General features: G+C 36.6%; 1 protein-coding gene across 5 annotated transcripts in view; it reads right to left on the minus strand.

Annotated features, from left to right (window-relative positions):
* ATP11C (ATPase phospholipid transporting 11C) overlaps positions 1–15,673 on the minus strand; it is a 227,772-nt gene that overhangs the window by 130,000 nt on the left and 82,099 nt on the right. For all 5 annotated transcript variants that reach the window (XM_066356440.1, XM_066356439.1, XM_066356436.1 and 2 more), the window contains one exon: positions 9,098–9,217. In XM_066356440.1, the coding sequence (XP_066212537.1) occupies positions 9,098–9,217 (120 nt within the window). The remainder of the gene's footprint in view (positions 1–9,097; positions 9,218–15,673) is intronic.

The following is a 15,673-nucleotide window of genomic DNA, read 5'->3' on the forward strand; positions in this document are numbered from 1 at the left end:
CCTATCATATTACATATTGATGTCAGACATGAAACGTTGTCAGAATAACAAATTTAAATACAGCCTGAATAATGAGGACATGCCCGTTCCTCCTTTAACTTAGCCCAATAAATATGGTAAGTTCGACAATTATATTTAAAAATACCACAGTTTTTACACTGGTTGCATAATTTTATTTTGTGCATTTATCCGTCCCACCCTAAAGGCCGGTCTGTGAAAATATTTTCTGACATTAAACCGGTCCGTGGCCCAAAGGTTGGGGACCACTGCTGTATATATATACTATGGAATACTACTCAGTCATAAAAAATGATGACATCAGATCATTTACAGCAACATGGATGGACCTTAATAACATTATACTGAGTGACATAAGTAAATCAGAAAAAGGTAAGAATTATAATATTTCACACATAGGTGGGATATAAAACTGAGGTTCATGGACACAGATAAGTGAAGTGGTTACCAGGGGGAGGGAAATGTGGGGGATGGGGTGGTAGGAAGAGAGTTAAGAGGGACAAATATGCATGATGGAAAATAATTTAACTTTGGGTGATGGGTATGCCATATAATCAACAGTTCAAATGATAAAGAAACATTTACCTGAAACCTATGTACTCTTATTGATCAATATCATCCCTTTAAATGTAATTTATTAAAATAAAATTTCAAGAAAATTGGAACAGGGAAATATGATAAAAGCTAAATATACTACCAGGAGCAATCAATTCTTCTTTTGCTACAGGAGGGGGATATATTTCCAAGTTTCATAGCAACTACAAAATTCTGGTGATTCCCAAAGCTTACTGCAGTGAATAATAAAGTAGAAAGACTGCAGAGGACATATTTTTCTAAATAAAATATTTGTGTTCCCAAAAGAAGAGAACACTAATTTTGTAAGTAAAATTTTAAGTAGGTCAAAGCTTTTCTCTTTAGTGCTCCTTACATTAACACGACTTATTCCCAGTGTGACATTGACATTACTGATGATGTGTAAACAAACAAAAAGCACCCAATTAAGAGAAAATTATTTTATTACAAAAGGGTTTAGAAAGAAAATCAATTGCTATAAACTTGGAGAACAGGTAATATATTTTATCAATTGTATCAATTTCTTCCATTAAAAAACTTGCAGGCCTGACCTGTGGTGGCGCAGTGGATAAAGTGTCGACCTGGAAATGCTGAGGTTGCGGGTTCAAAACCCTGGGCTTGCCTGGTCAAGGCACATATGGGAGTTGACGCTTCCAGCTCCTCCCCCCTTCTCTCTCTCTCTCTGTCTCCCTTCTCTCTCTCTCTCACCCACTTCTCTCTGTCTCTCCTCTCTCTCTGTCTCTCCCTCTCCTCTCTAAAAAAAAATGAGCTAAAAAAAAAAAAGAAATTAAAAAAACTTGCAAATACAAACAGCCAAAGGATAATGCAAGGAAGAAAAAGTCAAAGTATAAAACTATTGTTCTATTCAAAGTGGATCCAATGGCCTCCTTTTCAGAGAAATAACTCCATACTTTCACAACACATGAGCCTGGGGAAATCAACAGTACTGTTCAGGACTATAATATCGGTAATCACAGAAATATAAGTAAAAAATTCACCATTTATTGAGGTGTTACTACGGCTAAACACAGTGCTTAAATGCTTTCTGTAAATTACAAATATTGATTGACTTACGACATATGCAACTTACGACCATTCGACTTTACAACCACAATTGCTAGCCACGAATGCTCTGCCTCTGGCAGCGCAAGTGTTGCCCAGCTGGGCGTACCCACAGTGCGGACCAGCTTCTGGCAGCACTACCATCTCCGCGTGCACCATTTCAACTGTTGTCCCAGACTCGGTACAGCAATTTGTGTTTTGTGTCTTAGATATTTTTCATCAAACCCCTCCAAAGATGTCTACCAAGAGGAAATTGTCTTTGCAAATATTAAACCAATTGTACTGGTAATGCAGTGTTTTACTTAAACCTGACGAATGTAAAAATAAGAAACAAAATGGTGTAGAGATGAAAAAATGGCATAAAATGAACGAACAAAGAAAATTATGATATATAACAATAATGAAAGAAAATTATGATAAAATATGACTTAAAGATTTTTATAACATCATTTCACAGTACTGTACATATAGCCTTCTCAACTTATGACCAAATCATGTTATGACCGGTCTGTCAAAACCAATCCTGGTCTTAAGTCGAGCACTAGCTGTATTTTATTTCATCCTCAGATCCAACCTATGAGGTAAGTACTGTTAATATTCCCATTTTACAGATAAGAAAATTGAGACACAGTGAGGTTAAATAACTTAAATTTAAACTCAGGTTTTCTGTCTACAAGGATGAAGCTCTTTACTACATTATACACTGTATACTATACTCCTATAATTATTCAATGTATTAAGATTTCATTCTATTTCCTTAGGTTAGTATACTGTTATATCCTCTTTTTTTGCTCTAGAGGATTTATTAAAAAGCAGATTAGTTAATATGCAGTTAACTAAAAAAATATTTACAGAGAAAAAAGAGTTCTGTTAGTCTATAAATGTTCAATTTTTTATACTGGTTTCTAAAACATAAATATATAAATACATAAGCAAATCTTGTTAGACATAATCTTTGTCCTGTGATCTCCTGAATATTTTTTAAAAATATCCCAATGCATTATTTTACCTGCTGGAAAAACTGAAGCTAGATTTTATATTAAATATAAATACTTGAGAATTAAGCTGAGTTTTTAAGTCCTTAAAAATGCAAATATGTATATAACAAGAAAACAATTATCACTAGTTCCACGACAAGTCACTCTACCATCTTCCATGTAAAACATTGTGGAAAACAGTAATTTCGTAGAAAATATTCTATATTTCACTTGATATAAAAGGAGAGATAAAACTGAGAAAGGAACCAAACAGCACAACAATATGAAAAGGGCTTTATAACTAACTCTGCCTAGTGATCAGGGATTTTTTTAATTTTTTAATTTTAATGGGGTGACATTGATAAATCAGGGTACATATGTTCAGAGAAAATATCTCTAGGTTATTTTGACATTTCTGCATTCCCATTGCCCAAAGTCCAATTGTCTTCCGTCACCTTCTAACTGGTTTTCTTTGTACCCCTCCCTCCCCCAACCCCCTCCCTCTCTTCCCCCCCCACCCCGTAACCTCAACACTCTTGATCATGTCTCTGAGTCTCATTTTTATGTCCCACCTATGTATGGAATCATATAGTTCTTAGTTTTTTCTGATTTACTTATTTCGCTCAGTATAATGTTATCAAGGTCCATCCATGTTGTTGTGAATGATCCGATTTCATCATTTCTTATAGCTGAGTAGTATTCCATAGTATATATGTACCAAAGCTTTTTCATCCACTCGTCCACTGACGAACACTTGGGCTGTTTCCAGATCTTCGCTACTGTGAACAATGCTGCCATAAACATGGGGGTGCATTTCTTCTTTTCAAACAGTATTATGCTGTTCTTGGGGTATATTCCTAAAAGTGGGATAGCTGGGTCAAAAGGCAGTTCGATTTTTAATTTGTTGAGGAATCTCCATACTGTTTTCCACAGTGGCTGCACCAGTCTGCATTCCCACCAGCAGTGCAGGAGGGTTCCCTTTTCTCCACATCCTCGCCAGCACTTATTCTGTGTTGTTTTGTTGATGACCGCCATTCTGACAGGTGTGAGGTGATATCTCATTGTGGTTTGAATTTGCATTTCTCTAATGATTAGTGATGTTGAGCATTTTTTCATAAGCCTATTGGCCATCTGTATGTCCTCATTGGAGAAGTGTCTACTCATTTCTTTAGCCAATTTTTTGATTGGATTGTTTGTCTTCCTGGTATTGAGTTTTACAAGTTCTTTATAAATTTTGGTTATTAACACCATATCAGACGTATTGTCAAACATATACTCCCATTGTGTAGTTTGTCTTTTTATTCTATTCTGATTGTCGTTAGCTGTGCAAATGCTTTTTAGTTTGATATAGTCCCATTTGTTTATCCTGTCTTTTATTTCACTTGCCCGTGGAGATAAATTGGCAAATATATTGCTGCGAGAGATGTCAGAGAGCTTACTGCCTATGTTTTCTTCTAAAATGCTTATGGTTTTACAGCTTACATTTAAGTCTTTAATCCATTTTGAGTTTATGTTTGTGAATGGTGTAAGTTGGTGGTCTAGTTTCATTTTTTTGCAGGTAGCTGTCCAATTTTCCCAACACCATTTGTTGAGGAGGCTGTCTTTACTCCAATGTATGCTCTTACCTCCTTTGTCAAATATCAGTTGTCAATAACAGTGTAGGTTTATTTCTGGGTTCTTAGTTCTGTTCCATTGATCTATATGCCTGTTCTTATGCCAGTACCGTACCAGGCTGTTTTGAGTACAGTGGCCTTGTAGTATAACCTTATATCAGGAAGTGTGATAACTCCCACTTTATTCTTCCTTTTCAAGATTGCTGAGGCTTTTCATGTTCTCTTTTGGTTCCATATAAATTTTTGGAATATGTGTTCTATATCTTTGAAGTAGGGCATTGGTATTTTAATCGGTATTGCATTGAATTTATAAATTGTTTTGGGTAATATAGACATTTTAATGATGTTTATTCTTCCTAACCATGAGCATGGTATATGCTTCCACTTGTTTCTATCTTCCCTGATTTCTTTTATCAATGTTTTATAATTTTCTGAGTACAAATCTTTAATCTCCCTGGTTAAATTTATTCCTAGGTATGTTGTGGACAGTAAATGGCAAAAAGCCATTATAGATTCGAGGTTTAGCAAAAGGCTAAGTTCTCTCCCCTTCACCTCCATATTTGGCTTTGATGCTGAGTATTTGCACCCACTCCACTTGCTTCCTTGGGTTGCTGGAAGCAATATACATGCCTTTCCTCTGACTCTTTGTTTGTTTTTGGATGTTGGTAGTTTTCACTAATGCATCTTGTTTAATGCCTTGGGAGAGTTCTGGTCTTGGCCTTGGATGTGCAACTTTGTATCAGGGTCCTTGGTTTGCACATGGCTATATAATAAAGCAAACGGGGGCTATGGGGCACTCAGATACTGCCAGGCATGTTGAAGAGTCCTCCCGGTCCCATCTTTTTTGTTTTGATAAGTGTGTTTCCTTAATTCCATACTGTTATTAGGAGCCGCGCTGGTCCGCGGCATAGGTACTTTATTTTCTTGGTTGCAATGGTAAAGAGGATTGCTTCCTTAATTTCTCTTTCTGACAGTTCATTGTTAGTGTATAAAAATGCCTCTGATTTCTGAGTATTAATTTTATATCCTGCCACCTTGCTGAATTCATTTATCAGGTCTAGTAGTTTTTTAACTGAGACTTTACAGTTTTCTATATAATATTAAATGCAAATAATGATAGTTTTACTTTTTCTTTTCCAATTTGGATGCCTTTTATTTCTTCTTCTTGTCTGATTGCTGTGGCTAGGACTTCCAGGACTATGTTGAATAAGAGTGGTAAAAGGGGCACCCCTGCCTTTTTCCTTATCTTTAGGGGATTAGTTTTAATTTTTGCTCATTGAGTATGATGTTGGCTGTGGGTTTGTCATAGATGGCTTTTATCATGTTGAGGTATGTTCCCTGTATTCCCACTTTGCTAAGAATTTTGATCATGAATGAGTGCTGAATTTTATCAAATGCTTTTTTTGTATCTATTGAAATTATCATGTGGTTTTTCTCCTTCCTTTTTTTTATGTGATGAATCACATTGATTGATTTGCAAATATTATACCAGCCTTGCCTCCCAAGAATAAATCCCACTTGATCATGGTGTATGATTTTTTTCATATACTGCTGGATCTGGTTTGCTAATATTTTGTTGAGGATTTTAGCATCTAAATTCATCAGGGAGCCCTGGCCGGTTGGCTCAGTGGTAGAGTGTCGGCCTGGCATGTGGGAGTCCCGGTTTCTATTCCCAGCCAGGGCACACAGGAGAAGAGCCCATCTGCTTCTCCACCACTCCCCCTCTCCTTACTCACTGTCTCTCTCTTCCCCTCCCACAGCCAAGGCTACATTTATGCAAAGTTGGCCCGGGCACTGAGGATGGCTCCATGGCCTCTGCCTCAGGAGCTAGAATGGTAGTGGTTGCAGCGGAGTAACACCCCCTGGTGGGCATGCTGGGTGGATCCCGGTTGGGCACATGCGGAAGTCTGTCTGACTGCCTCCCCATTTCCAACTTCAGAAAAATACAAAAAAGAAAAAAAAAGAATTAAATTCATCAGGGATATTGGCCTATAATTTTCTTTTTTTGTGTGTTGTCTTTGCTTGGTTTTGGAATCAAAATTATACTCGGCTCGAAGTCTTCCTTCCTCTTGAATTTTTTGAAATAGCTTGAGAAGGATAGGAGTTAGTTCTTCTTTGAGTATTTGGTAGAATTCACTTTTGAAGCCATCAGGCCCAGTACCTTCTTTGTTGGGAGTTTTTTGATAACTGTTTCAATCTCATTTGTTTTAATCTGTCTGTTTAGGTTTTCTGATTCTTCCAGATTAATTTTTGGAAGATTATATGTTTCAAGGAATTTGTCCGTTTCATCTAGGTTGTCTAGTTTTTTGGCGTATAGTGCTTCATAGTACTTTCTTACAATATTTTGTATTTCTGTTGTGTCAGTTGTTATTTCTCCATTCTCATTTCTAATTTTATTTGAGTCCTCTCTCTTTTTTTCTTAGTGAGTCTGGTTAAAGGTTCATCGATCTTGTTTACTTTTTCAAAGAACCAGCTCCTGGTTTCATTGATCTTCTGTATTGTTTCTTTAGCCTCTATGTCATTTATTTCTGCTCTGATCTTTATTATTTCCTTCCTTCTACTGGCTCTGGGCTTTACTTGTTGTTCTTTTTCTAGTTCTATTAGATGCAGGATCAAGTTGTTTATTTGCGCTTTTTCTAGCTTCTTGAGGTATACCTGTAACGCTATGAACTTCCATCTCAGGACTGCTTTTGCTGTGTCCCATAAATTTTGAGTTGATGTATACTCGTTATCGTTCATTTCTAGGTATTTTTAAATTTGTTCCTTGATCTCATTGTTAACCCATTCATTATTTAATAACATGCTATTTAGTTTCCAAGTGTTTGTGTATGATCACAGAAAGTGTTCGATATGATTTCAATCTTCTTAAATTTGTTGAGACTGCTTTTGTGCCCTAACATGTGGTCTGTCCTAGAGAATGTACCATGAGCACTTGAAAAGAATGTATATTCTGATGCTTTAGGATGAAAGGTTCTGAAGATATCTATTAAATCGAGTTGATCTAGTATGTCCTTTAAGTCTGCTGTTTCTTTGTTAATTTTCTTTCCTGAGGATCTATCTAGTGATGTTAGTGGGGTATTGAAATCCCCTACTATTATAGTATTGCTGTTGATCTCGCCCTTTAAATCCATCAAAGTCTGCTTTATATGTTTAGGTGCTCCTTTATTATGTGCATAGATATTTATAACGGTTATATCTTCCTGTTGGATTGCTCCGTTTATCATTATGTAGTGACCTTCTTTATCTCTTACTATATATAGCCTTTGTTTTAAAGTTCATTTTGTCTGATATAAGTATTGCTACCCCAGCTTTTTTTTTTCATTTCTATTTCCGTGAAATATTTTTTCCCATCCTTTTATCTTCAGTCTATGTGCATGTTTTGTTTTAAGGTGTGTCTCTTGTAGACAGCATATGTATGGGTCCTGTTTTCTTATCCATTCAGCTATCCTATGTCTTTTGATTGGATCATTTAATATGAAAAGGTCTTTATAACTAACTCTGCCTGGTGATCAGGTAGTAACTTAATTTCTCTGTGTTTGTTTTCTCCATCTGTAAAGTCAGTGAGCTGAACAAGATGACCTTAGTATCTTTCAGTTCTACAAGTCTATGATTCTGAGTAAAAGGACTACTATTGATTGTTTTCTTGGATACTACAGGATAAGTCACAATTTCTAGTGAAAATATCTTCACCTAGGTACATGTATGGAGACTACTGGCTAAAGATAAATTTACTGCCATAAGGTTAAAAATGAACAGGAAAGACATTTTCTCCAAATATACTCAAAGTGTTCTACAGTTCAATAGATCATAAGACAACCCAGTTTTTATTCATTCTCTCTATGTTCTACATGTTAATTTGCTAGCTAAGTATAATCTGTACTACATCATTACCCAAAGTTAAATCCCATGTATGTTTAAAAACTAAAATGTTAAATTTTTAATGAAGGGCATGATTTTGTTTCAGGTCCTAGGTGTTTGCAAACATGCAGTGAACTGTCACCAACATGTTACATATGCCTTGTCAGGTTACATGAGGAATTTTGGAAAATTATCAATATCTGTGCCACGGTACAAGACATGGCAGTGGGCAACGATCTAGCTCCTAACCTGGTCAGCCAAATGTACAGAACAATAAACTATCACTTGTAGAAAGATGAGTGTGGGTACCATGAACTATAAAAATTGCTTTCATATATGGAGTATCAGTTCCATATCACTGATGAAAACATTCAGACTTAAGAGATTAATTTGGCCAAGATCATACAGCTAGTTAATGGTTGGGCCAGGATTGAAACTCAGGTCTTCAGACTTCAGGCCACTACTCTTAGCACTACAGTATGTTGATTATTCAAATGGTGACAGGGATCAAACTCTTAACTGTTCAAGCATTGTTTGTACTGAGCAGGGTACATATTTAGGACACAGGAGTATACTGAGAAGCTCCTCAGTGAAACCAAAAGAGATACAGATGTCCTTCTAGGATAGTACACTCCAAAAGAATGTAAATTATTTACAAACTGTACATCCAATAAGAGCAATTCAGAAAGCATGGGCAAATAAATAATTCCTACTTTTAGCACACTTTAATGTTTAAAGTAATATGTATAACCAGGCACTGTGAATCATAATGAAAGGCAAGTGAATGACGTTTCAGATAAAACAAAATAAAATGATGTTTTATTATTCTTTTAGCTGCCTTTTGGTGGAATAATTATCACAGTTGGTATATGACTAGTATAAGTACACATCCATGCATGCTTATATAAATGTACCAGCTTCCTCAGAAGCATAAAAATAAGTGCATTATTTAGCTCACTCTGTGAATATATACTGAGTTAAAAAAAAAAAACTTACCTTAGATGAGACTATTCTATTATCACAGAATCTTTGTGCAATGTAAGTATCTGCTGATGAAATTGGATGACTGCCAACAAACACGGTGCGTGTACCAACTCGCTTCTCTTCTCCAGCGCACTGACCAAAATAAAAAGGAAAAAAGTCAGTGTTTCATCACATTTCTCCATGCTTCTACAGAGTTCACAATTCTTGCCTAAACATGTTTTGCTATCTTCTAGAGAGAAAGAAAGAGCAAGAATGAGAGGAGAAACCTTGTTAAGAATGTCAAACTCCACTAAGCTCTTAGTTGCTGATTTAGTAAAAGTGTTGCTTCAGCCAATTGTTCTGAGACTAACACTGTGATTCTAACATGTTTAAGTTAAATAAAGTATCCTAGAGAAACAATAATTTTTATTGTCATTTTTCTTTCATCCACAGAATCTCAACCATCACTATCACAGCAACACACTAACTTAGAAAAGGTCAAAATAGAAATACTTAGTTTATACAACTATTAATGACATTGTTGCCAATTCCCTTATCAGACCACAGAAAACAGAACATAAGTTGCTTCTAATATGAAATAATTACTTATAAGAATACATAAATAAAATGTCTGCCCCTAATAATGGAATGAGCAACTATTTCTACAAAGAAAATTTTAAATTCTTTGGCTTTATAGGAAAGGCATTCCTTTGTGATCTCACAGGGCCTATTGTCAAAAAGTCCCATTTCATAAAATGTATCTCTAAATGTCCCTTTCACATTTTTAAGAAGTAGATCTGATGAATCCGGAAGTTCTAACGTTGAGCTCCTCACCCTTTTATTTTACTGAAGTTTCACTCTGCTTTCTTTTCTTAAATCAGGATAACACATTTTCTTATATAAATTTAGGATAGCCTCCTTTGATGGTAATATATTGTCATGATGAGAGAACCACATATTTAAATCGAAGGAAGTAGGTAAGAAATCAATGTCAACTTAAATATTTCCATTATTTTTTTAAAAGATTGTACCTCAACCTTAAATGTTTTAGAAGTATATAAACACAAATATTTTTCTTCCTTTCAATGATCTACTCTAAGGACAAAGATGTAAATCTCCACCAGAAAATAATCACTTTAAACAAAACTATTCAGAGCTTGAAAAATACTTCAAATGTCTGTTTGCATGTAGTATAATCTGAATTTTTGCACCTTATATAGGTACTACAGGGAACATGATTCTTTGAGTTTGAAAAAATAAAAATTTTCCCCAAAATATAGATAGATAAGACCTCTTGCCTCACCGTTTTATATTTAAGCTTATTAAACAATTATTTAGTTGGGTATATTTCCTTCAAAATCTATAGGGAATCAACTGAATAGAAATTGGGATAAACTAAACTAGGGGAGATTGAGGAGGCATAAAGGTTAATTTCTGGAAATCAACCCTGACATGGCGCTAAGGGTGGTTGTGAAAATCTCTATCCATGGCAAGCTGGAAAAAGTCAGGAAGTATGAGTGCTGGATAGCTTAGCTATTTACCCATTTGCCCCCAAACAAGATATGAGAAGAATTACTTGTACAGGTTCCACATGCCAGGTGTAAGTGATTAGCAGGAAAATTTTCAGAGTAGCTGGAAACCAGTCAAGAATGCCTTTACTAGAATGGCAAAAATTAGGGGATATTTTAAAATGAATATGAAGCAATAAAAAAAGCTTTTGTTTTTTTTATTAAATAAGAACATCAGAAAAGCAAAGGACAAGTCAAAGAAAGTTGTTCAACTATGCAAATGAGATGCAAACTCAATTATCACGATTGAGTAGCAAGTGACATATTGGTGGGGTGAACAGAAGCATGTCAAACTGGACGGGAGGGCCACACATTGACTGTTCAGTAGGGTGTATGGTCACTCAAGACTATCAAAACACATTGACAGCGATGGGGCAGGACAGGATCAGACTGTCCAGCAGTTCTTGTGGGATCCTCTGCCACTCTTGCTCCAGGGAAACTTCCAGCTCAAGAAGTGTTGTGGGAGGCATTGGACAGTTTGCCAGACGTCTTTCTAGTACCTCCAAAGCATGTTCAATGGGATTCATGTCTGGAGAATGTGAAGGCCAGTCCATGTGTTCGATTCTTGCCTCCTGAAGCATGCTGTTGATGAGATGTGCATGGTGGGACCTTTTGTTATCATCCATAAAAAGAAAGTTGTTTCCAACTGCTCAAACATAGGGTACCACTATAGGGTTCAGGACCTCATCTGGATATCTGACAGCAGTCAGGGATCCGTTTCTGATTACATGGGGCCATCACTAATGCTGATGCCAACCCACACCAATATTCCACCACCACCAAAGGAGTCCCTTTCTCACATGAAACATGGATTCTTCCATGTTCCTCATTCACACCAGATCAGGACACGATGATTGTCAGGTTGCAGACTGAACCGTGAGTCATCAAAGAAGAGAGTTGACTACTCATCACAGGTCCAATGATGATGCTCATCAGCCCACCTTCTACGGGTTTTACGGTGTTCAGCAGATAACGGAATGCCATACCATTGGTCGCCAGGCATGCAGTCCAACAGAATGGAACTGATTTTGTATGGTCTGGGTGCATATCTGTTTTCTAGTGGCAGCAAGAGACTGTCCCCGCAGCTTTGTTGCATTGCTGCGCCTGTTCCCTCTTGCCAATAAGGTCAAGTAGCAGTCATCTCTTGCTGTTGTGGCAGATGGGCGACCCTGCCCTTGTCTTCTTTGTACTGTGCCAGTCTCTTGAAAGCGATTCCAGTCTGCTAACCACACTTTGGGATGTTCCAAGTAAGTGCTGTTGCCACTGTCGTCTGTGTTTGACCAGTTTCAAGATGTCCTATGGCTCTCCAGGCTTCGCATGTAGGCAAATCATGTTGCAGGGACATTGCAAGGGCTGAGAAATTGCAGGATGTGCACTTTCAAGATCAGGGAATGTGCACATACTCCAGTACTTTCAGCCTTTTGTATAGTGCATTTTCACCAATGAAATAAAAGTTGGTTTTGCATCTCATTTGTATAATCGAACAACTTTCTTTAACTTGTTGTTTGCTTTTTCTGATGTTCTTGTTTAATAAAAAATATAAAATGCTTCTTTTTTTAATCGCTTCATAGTCATTTTGAAATATTCCCTTATTTTTGTGAGCAATGTATTTTGATTCAGAAGCTGACTTTGTTTGCAACTGTAATATATAGGGTCTGACATAGGTTTCTGATAACAGCATTAAATTTTCCATCATATCCATTCGTAAATGTAAACTGAAAATAAGTACACCAACTAAAAACGCCATCTATCAAAGTAAATACACCTACTAAATATGTAGTCTATCCTGCTCTACACGTACCCTCACCATCTATTGCAAGTTATCATACCACTGTAGTGTCTACAATACTTAAACCTTAAAATGTACCAATTCAAATTACAGAAACAGTTCAGTTCACAGACATACTGCAATTACAATCATTAGTTTAACATTAGTATGGTTGTTTAGTTTTTCATGTAAGCAAGAAGTGGCATAGAGTAAATAAAAAAAGAGCTACCTTTCCTGCCGGTTCTCAGATCATTATGCAAATGAGGTGGAAGAGTAAAAGAACAGACATTGGTGACTGTTATCTGCAGGATGTTTCATGCAAGGCCAACATAAATTGTTCCCCTCAGACAACGATGGTAACTGATTAGCTTAAAACAAAAATTAACTAGTACTTCTCCAATTTTGAATTGTCTTCAGTTTTCTTTTCTAGTAGGTCACAGCATTGCAGAGAACAAAAGGAAGGAATGAGCATAATGCAATTTTTCAGGCACTGATATTTTTATGAATTCCCTATATCTGAATAGAATTTACAGCTTCCTTAAGAGCTTTCCCCATACTTTATCTCAGGGATCTTTTTCAAATAGGCCTAAATGACCTCTATTTCCATTTACTAATTGGAAAAAATAGATTAAAATTGATGTGCAGATGGAAAAAGGCCAGATCCTGGCAATAAGCACTATGAGATGATGAAACAGGGCCTGAGAACTGCAGCATGTCCACTCGGAGGGTTTTTCATTAAAGGGCAAAGTCTCCTCAGCCCAGGCAGAAATGGATTTGGAGCTTCCTGAGAACATGGGGAGAAATAGGTAACTTTCCCATACCTGTTTTCAGTCTAAAGTTTGATGAACCTGCAATTTCTGGTATAATCTGCTCTATTTAATATGTTCAGTCTGCATATAAATGGCAATGCTGAACTCCGTAAATTCACTATAATTTTCCAATTGCTGCCCAGGTGTTAAAACAGTGGTTTTGGTTCCTCTGATTTTGAATAATGTAGGTGCCTTATCAAGACAGAGAAACAATAGTAGGAATCATAAAATATTTCTCTTTTGAATGGCATACAATTTAGTCTGGAGTGGGAGTGTGATTCCTGCCACCTTATTATAAGGTGACCAACTTTTTTAGGAAAGGTTCTATTTTTATGAAAAGGACAAAAATAAATGGAAGAAAACAATATTGTAAATAAAAAAAAACATTTTATTCACTGCAATAATACACTTGTAAAGCCAGTAGCCACAGCCACAATCACAGCCACCTGGCCTGTGCAGGTTCGCATTAGATTTGGACAGACAGTAATGAAACAACGGAGCCAAGAACTGGTGGGCCACTAGCTTTAATCCTAGCTTGCACCCTGCGGGCAAGTAAAAACACACACTGGGCTCCAAAACCCACTCAATCAGTGCTCACAAAGCTACTGACTTATCTGAGTTTCCTAGAATCAAAGGTTTCTAGCTCAGTAAGCCTTATTCACTTCTGTTCCCCATCTCCTTCTCTCTGCACAAACTGGCTTCTCCTTCAGCACTCTGCCATCTTGGCTGCTTCTCCTGGCCTCCTCCACGTGGCCTTTCTCTGCTCTCTTTAATGCTAATCTCAGGAACCGAGAGAGAACAAGCTCCCAGTCTGCCCCACTTTATAGTATAGAAATCAAAACCTTTAATCCAATATACAAACAAGGAAGTCTGTGATACAAAGTCACTTATCTGAGGCATAATGGGATTCCTCAAGAGACTGCACCACCCCTTATCATGCAATAGTTACAGGTGTGGGGAAAAGCTTAGTCTTAAAACTTAGGGTATAACAACACTGCCTGCTTACAGCCTGTCTCCCACACCCAATGCAAACTATAAGCAAGTAAACATATATATCATATTTACAAACTTATTTGACCAACAACACTATAATATGATAAATGCATAATAAAAACATTTGTAATATTTTAAATTGTAATTATGCTTACATGCCTATTAATTTTTAATAATTATAAGATAAAAGTACTCATTTAGATATAAATACATCACATCACACGCAATGGAACAACTCTGAACTGATCGAATAGGGACATTTACAGATTAGTCTTTCAATAATAAAAAGGAGGACATGCAGAAGGACACTATTCGAGGGAGGATGGAATTTACAAAAGAAGGATTGTCCTCCATAAAGGAGGACGATTGGTCACCTTACTTATAATGAACTTTAGTCTATTAAGAGTCAACCCTATGTTGAACTGCATCCCATTCAAATGTCCTTAGAAAAAACATTTTTAAACATTGAAATATGCTAGCACCAATTTTATTTTAATGATACACCATATAATATAATGAAAAGTATAAAGAATATTAAAATGTTTATTTATGACATATGAATTAACAAAGAAGGCAATTTTATTTTGTTCCTCAAGATAAAAATCATCCTTCTGCCTGACACATGGTGGCACAGTGTCAATCTGAAACACTGAGGTTGCCGGTTCAAAACGTCGGGCTTGCCCAGTCAAGGCACATACAACAAGCAACTACTATGAATTGGTGCTTCTCATTCCCCATCCTTCTCTTTTCTCTCTTAAAATAAATAAATAAAATCTTTTAAAAAGTCACCCTCACTACTCTTGTTTCATATCTCCACAGTACTGAGAAAGGAGACTCCCCTTTAACTAAGAGGCCTCAAGAATATTTTATCATTTTAGGTCAAGTGTTTAGAGAGATTTTGTAAATATGATTTTTTTTCTGTAATTTACAAAATCTCAAGATAGCCAATCATATGAACGGCTGTTATAATGTAAGTGAAGAGCTTTTCATACTTAGAAGGTTTTGAGTAGAAGGAGGAAGGAGACTTGGACCCCTTCCCTTCCCCACACCTGGGTGAAAGAAGGTAAACAGCCAGGAATGCAGGAGGAGGAAGGGAGATGTGAGTAGCCCTTTCTTCTCCCCTTTCTTTCTCCTTACACTTATCCTCTGACATCATGTAGACCCCTTCCCATCCTGGAATCCTGTAATTAACAACAAAGGAATCACGTGACCCACGAATGTGAACTTGTGTTCTGTAAAGGGTATATAGGATGTAAGAAATCTAATTTTGGGGAGTACAGTGTGTTCGTAAAGTTATGGTATACTTTTGACCAGTCACAGGAAAGCAACAAAAGACAATAGAAATGTGAAATCTGCACCAAATAAAAGGAAAACTCTCCCAGTTTCATACTATTCAGTGCAGTTCGATGTGGGCTCACACACAGATTTTTTAGGGATCCTTAGGTGGCTATCCCATATAGCCTCTACAGAC

This window comes from Saccopteryx leptura, chromosome X (genome assembly GCF_036850995.1).
Source record: "Saccopteryx leptura isolate mSacLep1 chromosome X, mSacLep1_pri_phased_curated, whole genome shotgun sequence".
Lineage (NCBI taxonomy): Eukaryota > Metazoa > Chordata > Mammalia > Chiroptera > Emballonuridae > Saccopteryx > Saccopteryx leptura.